The following is a 16270-nucleotide window of genomic DNA, read 5'->3' on the forward strand; positions in this document are numbered from 1 at the left end:
TAAAAAAAAATCTTTCTTGTTCAGCGGTTGGCATTATTTATCGGATCTCTGTGCCATGACTTAGATCATAGAGGCAAAAACAATAAATTCATGCTAGACACAGACTCTCCCATAGCAGCAATTTACAGTACATCCACAATGGAACATCATCACTTCAATCAGACAGTAACAATTTTACAGCAGGAAGGTCACAACATTTTCGGAAAGCTGAACAGTAGCGAATACAAACAAGTTCTAGGATTAGTCAAACATTGTATTTTAGCCACAGATCTTGCGCTTTTCTTTCCGAATCGGGCTAAACTAAGCATGCTAATGGAGGAAGAAAAGTTTTCGTGGAGTATACTTGAACATCGAATGTTAATACAAGCAATTGCGATGACAGCAAGTGATTTGTCCGCCTCGGCTAAGCCATGGGAAATTCAAGTGCAAACGGTGAAAGTAATTTTCGAAGAGTTCTATCAGCAAGGTGATGCCGAACGGGCTGCTGGCCGAACACCGATATCGATGATGGATCGAGAACAACCCGATCAGCAAGCAGCATCACAAGTTGGATTTTTGAATGGTATTTGTATACCATGCTATTCATTGTTGTACCGACTGATACCGGAGACCAAACCACTGCTGGATATGTGCACGAAAAATTTGGAAAAATGGACCGAATTAGCTGCTGAGATGCAACGTCGAAGAGATAGTAAAGCGAAATTGATGTAAATTTACACATAAAAAGAAACTAATGATGTCAACCATGTGGATCAATTTTAGTAGTCTAAATGAACTAAGTAGGTTTTTCATTCATCAGAAAATTTTGTGGATAAAATATTTTTATAAGAAAAGTACAAACAAATTGATTGGGTCGAAACAAAAATGGTTTCGTTTGTCAGAACTAATATTTTCACAGAACAATGATAGGGCCATTAAATAATGAAAAAAATGTGACTGGCAGAGAAATAGTTTTTAAGTTAGTGTTTCGGAATTGAGAACCTTACCTTATATATGCTGTCTCACTGCATTATACCGCATACAGGGTCGCATAGCAAACGATTATCAACCAGTTTTGATGCTCAAATTGTTTTAGATTTGAATAAATGTTGCTAGACTTCAATTGGGATTGAATTTAACCGATTAATGGTAAATTGCTTGCGTGCTAAATTATTATTGGATAAACATTGCATTCAACTTTAACATGACAATCATTTCCTATGCGATAGATCGCAGTGAGGCAGATGTGTTATCTAGTCTTTAGTGATAAACAGAAAACAAAACAAAAAATTAACAAAAGACAAGTTATTGTCCGATCAATGTGGTGAATATGTATATGTATGAACATATCTAACATTTCCTCTGAGTAAAATCTATCTAACAAGTGTAATTGTTTATTAATCGTCTAAGACACACATTTAATCAATGAATACAATTTGAAGGAAATAAATAAAATTAACTAAACGTGAAACAATAGTAGAAAATTATGCCGAACAAGAAATGATATAAGAATTGCCATCCAGAGCAGGTAAGTATAAGAGGACGACACATTCCTTATTCGTAGTGACTATTCACAGGCGCCTGCCAATAGCCAAATTATTACTAAAGATGCTATTGGCAGGCCCTTATACAAAATCCTATTGGCAGGCGAACTTGCCTGCGAATAGTGTTTTCCCTTTTACGGAGGCTATTGGCAGGCGCCTGCCAATAGCATTTTTCCTTTTACAAAGACTATTTGCAGGTGAAATGGCATGCCAATAGCATCTACGTTCCTAATTTAAGAGGCACCGGTACTTAGCTAAAATTAAAGCCTAGATTTGTGTGCCTCATATTTCATTTTTGATGATATCTTTCCATCAGAATCTTTTTTGAAAAATGTACGACCGCAATTCCGACCACGAATGTGTTTGCTTTCAACAGAAAATAAATTTGGTTGCAGAAATATAAATTTTCATAAACGCTCAAGTTTCTCAGAGCCGGTCAAACTGCTACGACCAAATTTATTTTCCATTGAAAGCTAACACATTCGTGGTCGGAATTGCGGTCGAACATTTTCCAAAAAGGATTCTGATAGAAAGATGTCATCAAAAGTAAACTAAGATCCATTATTTAAAAATCGCCCTAATGTATGCTTTTCAGCAAAGCACTGATGCGTGTTAAGAGGGCAGACTAGGTGTGAAGTAGGCTATATATTGAAAAATTGGTTTTAAAATTAATGTAGACCATTTAATGAAAATCTGTTCCAGCAATTAGATGAGCAATATGTTTATCTATCTCTAAAAAATGAAAAACGATTTACAATAAGCAACAGTTGGAAGAAAACCGATTTCCAAAAAAATATTGCATAGCCTAACTTTAAGCGACGTTCATATTTTGGAAATCGGTTTTCTTCCAACTGTTGCTTATTGTAAATCGTTTTTCATTTTTTAGAGATAGATAAACATATTGCTCATCTAATTGCTGGAACAGATTTTCATTAAATGGTCTACATTAATTTTAAAACCAATTTTTCAATATATAGCCTACTTCACACCTAGTCTGCCCTCTTAAGAGCAATGGACCCTTTGCAAATTTGTAGCCTACATTTAGGCGGAAAATATTTGTTTTTTGGTAATTTCTCTCAGCCAAAATGTTTTTTTGAAAAAGTAAAACCATTAAATCACGTTAAAATGTGTTACTTTTAAAGGAAAAATTCGTTTGTCTGTGGTAGATAACGTATCCCACTTGGAGAAACTTTTGCAGATAAAGTTATGTAATCTGCGCAGATTTTTCCACGTGGGTTTAGTTATGCCTATCAAACAAATTTTTCAAATTGATTGAATGCTTAAGAGGGCAGACTAGGTGTGAAGTAGGCTATATATTGAAAAATTGGTTTTGAAATTAATGTAGACCATTTAATGAAAATCTGTTCCAGCAATTAGATGAGCAATATGTTTATCTATCTCTAAAAAATGAAAAACGATTTACAATAAGCATCAGTTGGAAGAAAACCGATTTCCAAAAAAATATTGCATAGCCTAACTTTAAGCGACGTTCATATTTTGGAAATCGGTTTTCTTCCAACTGATGCTTATTGTAAATCGTTTTTCATTTTTTAGAGATAGATAAACATATTGCTCATCTAATTGCTGGAACAGATTTTCATTAAATGGTCTACATTAATTTTAAAACCAATTTTTCAATATATAGCCTACTTCACACCTAGTCTGCCCTCTTAATTACTGTAACCAATACCCTCTCTAGCAACCTAACTACATTTATTAAGGTGGTAAAAATACAACGTAGCCTTAACATGTAAAATTAGAAATAAGTCAACAGTGTATGATTCTACAAACAAAGGAATAAGGTGGTATTTTGACAGCGTCAAAACGAAGTTTGGTTGCTAGAGAGGGTATTACTGTAACACAAATAATATTCCAAGAACAGCTGACAAATTTTATCACGTCAATAACGTGAACTCTGTAATAACAGTTGTTCTGAGTGAAAATTGGATTACAGTGAGTAAATCTCTAAAATGTTTGATTTCAGTATATTTAGCTAATCCTTCTGTCACATCTTTTGACAGCTTTTTACGTTTTAGTACGTTTTCTCTCCCAGTAGCAAAAACCCAATCCCAGCAAAAAAAGAAACTATATCGAATGCCGCAAATGCATTTGAAAACGAACATTCGGTGAAATACTTTTTTATCACACCAAATGTTTATCATTTTATACAAATATGTTCATCTTTATAATAACATCGGTGAAAAAAAAAACCTAATTTTGTCATGCAAAAATATAGATAAAAATTGACAAAATTGCCGACCACAAAAATATGTCGTCGATTCTCATGCATTTTTTATGCATATCAAAAGAAGATAGGATCAAGCAACGTAATATTTTGTCTCACATAAAAGTTCAACTTTCTTGTAAGACAAATATTACGTTGCTTGTTCCTGTCTTCTTTTGCTATGCATAAAAAATGCACATAAATCAACAACATATTTTTGAGGTTGATAAATTTGTCAATTTTACTTTTGTTTTCGAGATCTCAAAATTGTTGCTTCCCCCGAAGTAATCCATGAATCGTCTGTATTCAATTCTGTTTGCATTCAATGCAACTTTTTCTAAATGCAAAAAGAATTGAATACAGACGATTCATGGATTACTTCGGGGGAAGAAACAATTTTGAGATCTCGAAAACAAAAGTAAAATTGACAAATTTATCAACCTCAAAAATATGTTGTCGATTTATATGGCATGTTCTTTTGTAACATTTTCGTGCATGCTATTTTTTCAATGCAAAATAAAGATATTTTAAACATTGGATATGATTTAAAAACTGTTTCTAAATGATAAATAAAGATGAATCTTCATATTCAGACCAAAAAATAATAAAGTGTTATGAAAAATCTGCCAAGTACACCCAAATCAAGCGTCGTTCCGAACGTTTCTAAAGTGAGAAAAGTTGTATGCAGTCATCGACGGCAAAGGTGTTTTCTTATAGTTTCACAATAAAATTTTAACCATTACTTCATTTAAAAATAACAAGAAGGGCAAAACTTCATTTTAATCACGTTTTAAGTTAAATTTGATTGTGAAATAATTATAAAATAATTAAAAATGTCACCGTTCCGAACGTTTCATTAGTAAAAAAATCTAAAATGTCATACCGATAGGCAGAAAGTTTTCGAACCAAACGCTACTGAAGTTAAATTGGTTACATCAAATTGGTATCCAAATAGCACTTTGTGCGCTATTTTACATTGAAAACAAAAGATTAATGACGCCAAATACCGGTAGAAACCAAAAATCCGCTACAAATTTCTGTAAAATACCGGCAACAAAAAAAAAATGTGCTACGAATGTATATTTTGAACACTAGTACTACTGTCCCTATGTGTGTTAGTACAAATTGTGAATTCTCACTGAGCGTGGAAACTGCCATATGCATTTTTTATGCATAGCAAAAGAAGACAGGAACAAGCAACGTAATATTTGTCTTACAAGAAAGTTGAACTTTTATGTGAGACAAAATATTACGTTGCTTGATCCTGTCTTCTTTTGCTATGCATAAAAAATGCATGAGAATCGACGACATATTTTTGTGGTCGGCAATTTTGTCAATTTTTATCTATATTTTTGCATGACAAAATTAGGTTTTTTTTTCACCGATGTTATTATAAAGATGAACATATTTGTATAAAATGATAAACATTTGGTGTGAAAAAAAAGTATCTCACCGAATGTTCGTTTTCAAATGCATTTGCGGCATTCGATATAGTTTCTTTTTTTGCTGGGATTGGGTTTTTGCTACTGGGAGAGAAAACGTACTAAAACGTAAAAAGCTGTCAAAAGATGTGACAGAAGGATTAGCTAAATATACTGAAATCAAACAGTTTAGAGATTTACTCACTGTAATATCTATGACTTCAAATAAGGAAACTGACGAACTGACTTCGAATAAGGAAACTAACGAACTAAAAAGAAATGATTCTATTGGTGGTGGTCTATCTAAAGGTGTGAGTATGAACAATAAGCAGAAGTTTGAACGTCTGGTACATTTGTGACAGTTGGGATCAAAGGTCGATCTTTTTCATCTGTCAAAGTGATGTTTTAAACGTCAAATGGCAAAGAGATTTGAAGGTGCCAAAAAATTGAATATTTTTCTCGCAATTATGTTTCTCTAATAGAAATTATAGGAAAAATTAAATATTTTCTTACCATTTCGATTTTTTTCGTTTGACGTTTAAATCATCACTTTGACAGATGAAAAAGACCGATTTGACTGACACATTTGTAAAATAAGCTCACTTTTTGATGAGTTTTTTTTTTATTCCATTCGTTCCATTCATTCCATCTTTATACCAAGGCTGTAAACTTTGGGGAGATACAGATACGAGGGTTACACACCACAGTTGAAGATAAAATGGCGGATTTCATTCAAAAATTCCCCTCCTGTGACGATTCTTGTCGCCGTGGAGAATTTTTTTTAAAGCAAAATCTTAAGAAGTGATGTGTTCCCGCGTATCTAATAAAATGGCGATCTGCGTGACCTCCTTAAAGCTTATAGCCTTGCTTTATACAATTCAAGCAAAAGTGCTTCTTATGACAGTTGCCAAATAGAGTACTACATTGTATGAAAAAAGTGTCCGAATTTTTTTATAGTGCCAAAATTTTGTTCGATACACTGTCCAGTTTCAGTTTGTCTCATTTCACACGATGTGGAACAAATATAAGAGTGAAACACAAATCACATAAAAATCTATGTTGAGTTTATTTTAGCATTTTTAAGCGCAGTCCGTCACAGTCTATTCCATTCATCTGCTTTCGATAACGACGACAAAAATAAACAATAAACCCTAACAGGTGTGAGCTTATATACCAAAGTAATGTTCAATAAAAGGAAGTAATAGAACCGATAATAATACTTCTGATATGCTTAACTTTTGTAGAGGATTAACAAGAATGACCTAGTGGATCGTAATAAAAATCGCTATCAACATTTAGATACAATAACCTCATACACTCAGAAATCAGAAAATCAAGTAAAACACAGAAACAGAAAATGTGTCGGTTTTCAAAATTTCATGTGTGTATGTCACAGCAGTTATGAAACATTAAAATAATGGTGCTTGATTTCCAGATCCCATACTTTTTTAAATATGAAGCTTATCTGATGTTACAGTTTGTCTCCATGCCAATTGAGTTGTAGGATTGTGTCCTGTTGCAATATATTTGAAGTGAATGTCTTAACTCGATTTCAAGCATTCATTGATTTTAGTTAAAAATATTTTTTTTTATTCTGTTATTGAAACTGGTGACATGTTTTGATATTAAGAAAATCTTTCAGTAAAAACAATTGGCTGGTGTTCAGATTTTGTTTTCGCCATATTGCGTTTATTCTCCAGTCATCATTTCCATGAATTCTAAAAAGCAAATAAGAAATCGAATTATTAATAACTTGTCGTCAGCAGATCACAATCACTGAATGCTTACCATCAAAATCAACGGTTCCCGAACCATCAGAATCGATTTCCTCAATCATACCGTCCAAGTCGTGATCTGTGAGTTGATCGTCCAATTCACGTAAAATTTCTTTCAAGCAAGTTGTGGGAATGAAACCGTTTCCTTCCTTATCGTACAAACGGAAGGCTTCTTTAAGTTCTTTCTGCATAGCTTCAGCATCTTCTTCAACGATGAATTTAGCGGCAAGTTGAACGAATTCTGTGAATTCCAAACGGCCAGATTCTGTAAGCAATTTTCAATTAGTTTCGTTCAATTTTTCCACTTCATCAAAGTCTTCACATACTATCTTCATCTACTTCTTCGATGAGTTCTTCAAGGATTTTCTTGTCGAAGGGTTGTCCCATAAGCCGAAGAATATCAGCAACCAATTCTGTGGATATGCTGCCAGATTTCTGACTGTCGAAACTGTTGAAAGCTTTTTGGAGAACTGAAAATTAAAAACATTTCTAATTAATTGGATGACTGGCTTACATGGAATTACAACAAGGTAAAGAGCTTGACTAAGGTCAATTGCGCCTAAAGTGCAGTAGGTACTAGTCTATTTACGATTCATGCTGACGAGAATTTTAACAATGTGAAACGAATTCTTACTGAAACCTTAGCTATTACATTGAGATGCCTGTACTACACAGTGATTCAATCAGTCCTATCTTTTACTTCGTTTGTTTAATTGATCATCAAGTCCTCCACTCGTAAAGTTGAATGAATTTTATTTGAGGTAGATTTCTTCCTCTTATTTTCTTTAGAGTCAGGAAACTCTTTAAATCAACGCGGCCATTGATAATATTTGGATATCATCCAAAAATTAATTAAATTAAATGGCACAAAATGTGATATTCATTTCAAATGTATATCCCCACATATATGTAAATTGTCATCATACCCAGATTTCAATTACAAAATGCATTCATTGTGTCAGACACACCAAGCACGCCTATTTATCATCACCAGATCTAACACATTGAGCTTGAAACGAAAATAAAAGGAAATTATTTTTATAACATTTCTTTCAATTTTCAACGAAATGCGCTGTGTCAAAGTAATCTGTTAAACTTTCTCAAGACGATTAGTTTGTTTTCAACAAACATATTTTCCGACAAATGATGGACTCGTTAGAAAATTGGCAGACCAATCGTTTCATATATACATTCAATACGAATTAATGAGAATATGAAAATAATTGCTTAAAGTTTAGTGAATCATGAAGGCAGATGGTTTTGAGTGGAGAATGGAGAAGAAAATCGAACATTAATTTAAATATAATGTGGTCGTGACGTTGTGTGTTGCAGTAGGTATGTATACCACTACCACATATACACACAAATGCTTTCGCTGATTTGCGTATACCAAAACTTAGATCTCAACAAAAAACTTAATGCTGCGAAGTAATTGATAATTATAGAGTTTAGATTCGCATTTCCCTCAACCTAGGCCTTCAACGGATACAATGATTAAGTTTGGTATGTTAATTTCGAGAAACAGTATTCTACTTTCGTAATAAATTTTCCAAAATATTGGAATGCAAGGAATGCTTGTTATGATTTGCACTTCGCAGTAACGAATATGGGTTAAAAATCTGTAAATAGCATCAACGCACTACACGTGAAGAAGTCATTTACCTCTCAAAGTAAATCAATAACAATCTTGTTTCCTGATTTGCAATTGAAATTCATATTAGTTATATGGAAACCTGATCTTTTCATGTTACTCATGATACATCTTCGCATGCTCAAATTACGTAAGTAAAATCGTGAAAAATCACTCTACTATTTTTCAACTAGAAGCGGATTTTTTTTGTTTATATAACTTTTTGAAAACGCTCTTCAGTTAGGTGGTATTTATAGACAAAATATTTACATAAAAATCAGCATGTTTTCTGATTTATTGCCCGTATGTATGAAAATGCTAAAAAATAATGGGGAAATACTAAAGCGCTATATGAAGAATAGCCGAATATATTTTAAATCATTTTCTTAGAGTGTGTACCATTTGATGAAATCGATATTTATGCATTTATTATGTCCATGCGATGATTTAAAACACCATAAATATTTAAGTAAAGTGCTGTGCTTCATACGTCGAATGTCGATGTTTATGACTTTTGATTTATTTTATAAATTTAAATCCGAAATGAAATGGCGAAGAGAACTTTTCATACTTTTGCATTTCGTTCCAAATCTAATTAAAGTTTTATGTTTTGCAATAAAAATTTCTTTTTCAAATATAAATATTTCTTTCGTTGCCGTTTTGTATCAAAAATGTTGTTTTGAAATTAAAATAAAAAACAATTTGGAGCACACATACACCCACACAAAAGAATTTCACAGAACCGTACAGTCGAAACATTAACTGCTTCAAATTTATTACATTTTATAACTGGTTTATAAAAAGGATCGGAAAAGATTTTCCGTCAGTTTTATTTTTAACATTTTCATCACATTGTTATTCGTTGCGATTGTTTAAACTAAATGGTAAATGGTTCTCATATTAAAATTGTTTCGTTGGAATGCTTGCTTTTTTGTGTGTAGACTAAACTCACCAGCAATTTGTTCAGGGGTCAAGTCTTCGTCCTGAAAAAAGAAAAGAAAAAATGATTTTAATGGATTACTCTGAAACATTATGGCATAAGTGAACTAGGAAATTTTAGAATTTACAAATGAATAATATTTCTAAAATAAATCAGGTTGGCAGGAAATATGCAAAATGTAACAACTTAGCAAATGAATGGGGTCGCTAGAATCTCAGTCCTCAGCATCATACAGAATCAAGGAAGGAATCGTCTACAATATATGGTTGAAAGTTTACATCTTGTGTCAAACTGAAACATGTAGCGATTCTTATTGTTGAACTGAGTGTAATGTAACAGGCAAATATTTTACAGCTTCTTTGATTAAGATTAAAGTCCTTTCGAATTTTACTTTCAAAAACACATGCTACACTCGCGGAAGTTTGAAATACAACTCATTTTCTGTTTATAAGTTTTTTGTGAATTTTTCATGTATTTTTTTGGAGAAATCAGAAAATCAAGTAAAACACAGAAACAGAAAATGTGTTGGTTTTCAAAATTCTGAAGTTTCCAGCACGAGCCGGATGAGAGTTTTGGAATTGAATTTGCTATAAAAGTCTTTAAGAACAACGTCATGTTTACGATGTGCCAGAAATGAGAGATATTTCACACTAGACAATCAAAATCTTGACTGTTTTAGTTCTGACTGCTGAAATACCTATACTTTGCTGTTTCAAACTTATATCAGATGATGGTAGACAGTGTTTATACTAATATTTTTGTTTTCGATGTGGCTTACAGATGCTTTCACAAATAGTATGTAATCTGTTACTTCATTTGAAGTATTAGGGTATATGGGACACATAATCTTGTGCATCAATAGTAAACATTCATTTTGCTTTATAAAAATACACTAGTTAAAGCTTATCGCTTATTTATGTTGTCGTTGTCGATAACAGGTGACTAGTCGTTTAAAAAAATTTCTTTGCAACAGATTCAATCTAAATTTTTATATGCAAATTTACAATACCACCCTTTTTCACTGATGAATGTATCGTTTAAAGTAAAAGAAAACTACCAACAGTCTATGTTTTTCATTGTAAGCGGACTGGCTATCTAAAATTCTAGACCGGTAGTTTCGTTGAATGTCATGACAGTCTGGATTGAAATCGTCGATAGTTCATATGACTATGACAAGTATAGAAATGTTATTACTCACAATTTGATCCATGTCTAATAGTTATCCTTTTTACTTCTGCAAACTAACAAAAACACCTCAAAATGCCGATAAATGCAACGCTGTAAATTTAAAGAAAGAAATTTATTTTAAAAAACAATTTTCCTTCCACTATTCACTAAAACAAACACTTAATCATCACAGTAAAATTTAAATAAAAAATACCACAAATTGAGTGAAAAAATAAATAAATTTAAAAAAAATTGAAGAAAAATCGAAATATTATACTAACACTCAAACGAGTTGTATTTCTGATCACTTATGTGAGCAGCGATCGTCTCTCAACTAAATTCTAGACATTATACTCTTGGAGTTATTACCCTCTTTTTCCGAAAGGAAATATAGCTGTTTGCTAATATTGTACAACGAAAGCGACTAAGACGATCAAATATTGTGTGGTTTATACTGAGAAAATGATCCAGAAATACACACATAGCTAATTGGTGCACCAATTCTTTTGAGGAAAACCAAAAGAAAAAGAATTATGTTAGTATTACTGTTTTGGCATATGAATGTGTACACTGTCTACAATTATAACATCTGTTTGGTTCTATAAAACAGTTTTCTGAAGAAAATGCTTTAAGATGAATATCACGTTTTGAGATCAGTTTGACCAGCCTTTTTGATATAATTTTAGAATTAGAGAATGAAATGTGTTATAATGATGAGATTTCGTATATATATATAATATCCAAATTGTGAATGTAAAAATGAGCTGGAAAATTTGTATAAAAATGTGAAAGACTTGTGTGGGAATTAATTTTTGTAGTTGCATGCCTGCTATTTGGTTCATTACTGTTGTTTGTTGTATAAGTATTTTTAGCATTTTTATTAACAAACACATTAACTGGTAATTATAAATTCAACGGGTTACAATGAAATGTAAATTGAGCTTTTTGAATAACAGAAATATTTATTGTTCGTGTTCGTATGAAGACTAAATGCTCCTCAGCCACTATTATTGTTCACGAAAAAATATTTCTCAATTAAATGTCTCTAAATATCTGTTGGCCAGGAATAAAAGAGTTCTTATACATAAATGAGCCAATGAGCCATAAACATACTTCTAAAAGTAATTCGACTGCAACAAAATATTTTTTTTTTTAAACACGAGTTTAAATCATCAAAATTTCAAGATCTGCACCCCGTATTCCAGAATATAAATAAATGAATAAATATAAAGCAAACCAAAGATCTTCTCCAGGTTTACAGGCAAAGTATAATATCCAAGGGACCTTCCTCCCCTCAAAGGGTAACATACCTTACGAACAATAATGTCATAAATGTCATAGATTGGAAATTTGTTTTTCTTTGCAATTATGAGTTCTATAACGAGTCAAAGGTGAGTATGAGTAGTGAGATCTAGTAGACCTAATTCGAAAATATTTCTGACTTTAGTTTTAGTGCTATTAATAAATTGTACCGCTGAGTGGGTTAAATCAATTGTTTGCAAGGCCATATTATTACATTTTTCGATATTGAAACATAATTATATGTTAACTACAACGATGGCCAAAATAAGAGATGAGCTTTGAGTTGTGTTCAATTATACGAAAAATTTGTGCTAAAACTAATGAAATGAAAGATTTTGTATGAGAAACGAGGCAATATTTCAAACAGGAAACAGAGGAAGCAGAGTACATTATAGTTCGGGTGGTCTTTTACTGTAAAGTTTGACATAATAAAACCATAATTATGTGAACGAGCCTGAGATAGTTGTCTACGTATCTGTTATCTTACTTCGTGAGGTGTGGCTACAAATTGCCTAAAATCTACCGTCCACAACAGATACGTATGCAACTTTTCATGCAGAGCTTATTCCATCGGGAAATCAATTTTACGTGTTACGGCATGTTTCATTTTCATTTACATTGCCTAATCACGTAAAGCATTGTACTTTCGAGGTTCCAAGTTGTTATTTGACAAGTGGGGAATACAGCCATCCCCTTCGGGTCGGGCTGCAACACCCCACTTATCAAATACACAAATTGGAACCTCGAAAGTAATATGCTATTAACGCTCGAAGTAAGGACTCATTTTCCGAGAGTGCAGTGAGTGAACAATATTTTTCTCGTAATTACGTCCCTTTTGCATGAAAAGTCGTATACGTATCTGTTGTGGACGGTTGATTTTAGACAATTTCGCGACTTGTATTGCGTACGAATTGTGATAACAGGTAGGTAAATAACTATTGTATACCACTCTGTTCAATGCATTGCCTCATCAGAACAACATTACAACATGTACGAATGTGTATGTATAGTAACGTCGCTTTCGCATGGTGAATAAATAGTTTGAATTAAAATCGTCAGTTCTTACAATTCGCTCTATGTAGACGAATATTTTAATCGATGTATTTAGTACTTTCTGTTAAGTTTGATATAAGCGAAGAAAATATTTTTGGTTAACAATGATGTTCAATAATTCGTCCGTACAATGCAAGGAATTAAGTGTTGTTCCTTTTTGCTACATAAATTACTCAGTAAGCTCGAAATTTCATTGAGATTGTAATAAATTATACGTCTGACTCGTTTACATTGCAAAATTTTGGAAAATGTTATAAACCAGTTGCTTCCAAATAGTCTAATAGGATAGCTGTTGAATAATACAAAAACAAAATTTGTTACAACATTGAGAAGAAAATCTATTTTTAACGATTCAAATTTATTCAGTTTCCATTTTTTTTCAAATTTTAATCTGAGCTTTATTTTTATATATATGGACGACTTATATATATTTTTATCAAATGAACAAAAAAATTAAATAAATACCGAAAAACAAAAATCTTATACAGGCAACATTATTTGCTGATAGGTCACTGAGGCCCACCCACTCTGAATCACAAAATATCGGTGTATACGCGAGATTTTAACATGGAAAATAGATTGAAGCTGAGAAAAAAAAATCTCAATTTTATCTAGACAGACGTGAAGGTGATTTTTTTTTTAATGAAACGAAAATCGTAACAAACTGTTTTTATAGTTGTTTTGTATTTATAGAAATTTCACAAATCGACAAAGCGGCACATCACTAGTCATCACATCAATGATAACAATTTTATAAATTTTCTTTGAGATTTTTTTTCCATGTGATAGCAAAATTTAAAAATAATTTTCCAACTTAAATTAATTTGAAACGTGTAAAAGACCAGAAAGTGTTTGCGTTAATATATTCGAAGTTACCATGTTATAGCAAAGGCTCATGATACCAACTCAATTCATTACATAAAATGAGTCTAATGCTGCACTTCCTTACTCACTAAAGTCTTTTGAAGTTCTAAAATTGCTGACAGGCAACAATACAGAAGGAAAGCGTCCTTGTAAAAAGGATCTTTCTTCTAAGATATTGAAAAAAAAACTATCCAGTCTGGTTCGAACCCACAGTCCGACATATGGTTATAAAGTTGATTTTCAGTTCAAAATTAAATGTAATTTCGATTCATGTTCACCCAAAGATTCATTAAAGCATACAAACCGAAAACATTTACAGTTCACTTAACATTTTCATACATTAAAAGTGAGGGTTGCGAAAATGACCGCTGGCTTCTATTCTACCTGTAAATGTCTAACAAAATTTAGGCTAAAATTATCGCATACTAGACATATATACCATAAAACAGAATCATTTACCTGTCGTTTTGAGATAAATGCACACTGTGCACAGGGATCGAACGGATGCACAAAATAAATCAATTTCTTAACAGAGCTTCTTTCCCATACCCTCGCTAATATTTACGTACGTCACGTGAGAGAGGGGCCGAGACGGAGACAACATTTCGACCTCAGGAGCTAGTGGCAGCCTGAGAGCTTTGAACAGATTCTAGTTTTTCCCTAAAGATGTGGAAATAAATAAAAAAAACAAACGAACGAACAACAACAGTTTTAAGGTAATTTCGTTTAGTGCTTGTGTACTTGACGTTTCATAATTAGCAACCACATAACGCGTACAATCGTAAGCCTGGTTCTGCCTTTTGATTCAAATATTTTCAACATATAGATGCAAAATCTGTTGCTTCATGAGACTGAACACTGAACATGTTCTTTGCTATTGAGACCACACAGTAGACAGTCGTGATTATTTATTTTAATGTGTAGGCATCCTGTACGTTGTATTTACATTGTCTGCGATGAGAATGTAAATGAAACTTACATGTTAGGTTTTTCGATGATTTACATGCTATGCGCGATCATTTACATGCGCTGGTCGGTCATTTTTCGATGATTTTGTTTATGTTTTCACTTCACACAAACCACGATATAAATTGGAATCTACACAGGCAGAACTATTTTTTGGTACACGTGCCATCGATACAATTAAGAAAACACTAAAATCACAACTGAATTTATAATTTGAAACAACAAAATCAAAAAATTTTCACTGAAACTAAGAATGACAACAATAAAGAAGTCAAATAAATATCACCGAAATGGCAGGCACGACCGATGCCTACTAAATGAAAATGAAATGTTAGTGCAAAATGTTTAGAAGTGGAAAGGATCCAAAATGCTGTTTTATGCAAAATTGTTTCGTAGTTTTCATCTTAGACAATGTAAATACAACGCACAGGATGCCTACACATTAAAGAACAGTACAGAAGAGCCTATGTGAATGAGTAATACATGTGTGCGAAATTAGGCGGTTCGCCTTCGGCTCACACGCCACAAACATCGCACACATGTATTACTCATTTACATAGGCTCTGCTGTAATCTACTATTTGATGGCATATTATATACCCCTCTAATAGATTTTCCATAATCTCCCAATTCTACGACCCGATGCTCTTACAGAAATACACACAATATCACAACAGAATTCTTCTAAAAATTGCTCTTTATTGTTTAACATTTCATTTTATCACGATTGTGAAACGACCGTCTAATTAGCTTTTAATTCTTAAGCGATCATTCATTTCTTATGTAATTAGCAAGGTTACTTCACCAAAAGCGGCGGGAGTAATTAAAGCAACGAAGATGTCTAAAACTGTGATAAATTTAGACGATACGAACACTGTTATCAACTATTTTTGTTAAGGCGCCAGCACGCGTAAATTAAGTTAAACATAAAAATACTTTACTCCGCTGGCTCGGCATTTTTAATGCTGATCTTTAAAGATTTTCAAGTTCCATTGGGCCTAACTATTTTTGCACCTAGGATAATGGAAAGCAGTTGCATTGGTTAACCGAAAAGAAAGGGTTCATTTACAACCAAATTTTATTAGATTGATGGAACTGAAGTTTTATTATTTTATCATTTTTCAATAATAAAAAGTTTTCTTGTTATCTTAATTATAGTCAATAGAATCCATAAGTTCAATAATTGTTGTTTGTTGATAGATAGATTTGTTTCGCATTCAAGTGTTAAATTATGTGTTTGTTGAACCCTTAAACCGTCTTAACTCTACAGGAAAAGATTCTTCATTGGGATTTATAAGTGAGAGAGAGAGAGAGATGTTGAGAATTCTCTGACTAAACCTGACCCTTAAATAAATTAATCTAATAGTACGCTACACACATATGTGAATTTACACTTAATAAAAATT

At 32.5% G+C, this 16270-nt stretch overlaps 2 protein-coding genes and 1 long non-coding RNA gene across 6 annotated transcripts in view; 2 read left to right on the top strand and 1 right to left on the bottom strand.

The window, feature by feature from the left end:
* Positions 1-1452, top strand: part of LOC119081234 (probable 3',5'-cyclic phosphodiesterase pde-5) — a 39890-nt gene extending 38438 nt beyond the window's left edge. For all 4 annotated transcript variants that reach the window (XM_037189959.1, XM_037189962.1, XM_037189960.1 and 1 more), the window contains one exon: positions 25-1452. In XM_037189959.1, the coding sequence (XP_037045854.1) occupies positions 25-711 (687 nt within the window). In that variant the 3' untranslated portion in view covers positions 712-1452. The remainder of the gene's footprint in view (positions 1-24) is intronic.
* A 5283-nt stretch (positions 1453-6735) lies between these two features.
* On the bottom strand, positions 6736-11117 carry LOC119081238 (troponin C). The gene is made up of 6 exons (XM_037189965.1): positions 10962-11117; positions 10712-10791; positions 9526-9556; positions 7270-7413; positions 6957-7208; positions 6736-6886 (listed from the first exon to the last, which is right to left on the bottom strand). Exons 2-6 carry the CDS (start codon positions 10721-10723, stop codon positions 6858-6860), a joined length of 468 nt encoding a protein of 155 aa, XP_037045860.1. The 5' UTR covers positions 10724-10791; positions 10962-11117; the 3' UTR covers positions 6736-6857.
* A 1938-nt stretch (positions 11118-13055) lies between these two features.
* LOC119081239 lies at positions 13056-15312 on the top strand. Its single transcript, XR_005088467.1, has 3 exons — positions 13056-13211; positions 13524-13662; positions 13729-15312. It is a non-coding gene; the product is annotated as an uncharacterized LOC119081239 (long non-coding RNA).
* Positions 15313-16270: the final 958 nt, after the last annotated feature.

This window comes from Bradysia coprophila, unplaced genomic scaffold (assembly GCF_014529535.1).
Source record: "Bradysia coprophila strain Holo2 unplaced genomic scaffold, BU_Bcop_v1 contig_358, whole genome shotgun sequence".
Lineage (NCBI taxonomy): Eukaryota > Metazoa > Arthropoda > Insecta > Diptera > Sciaridae > Bradysia > Bradysia coprophila.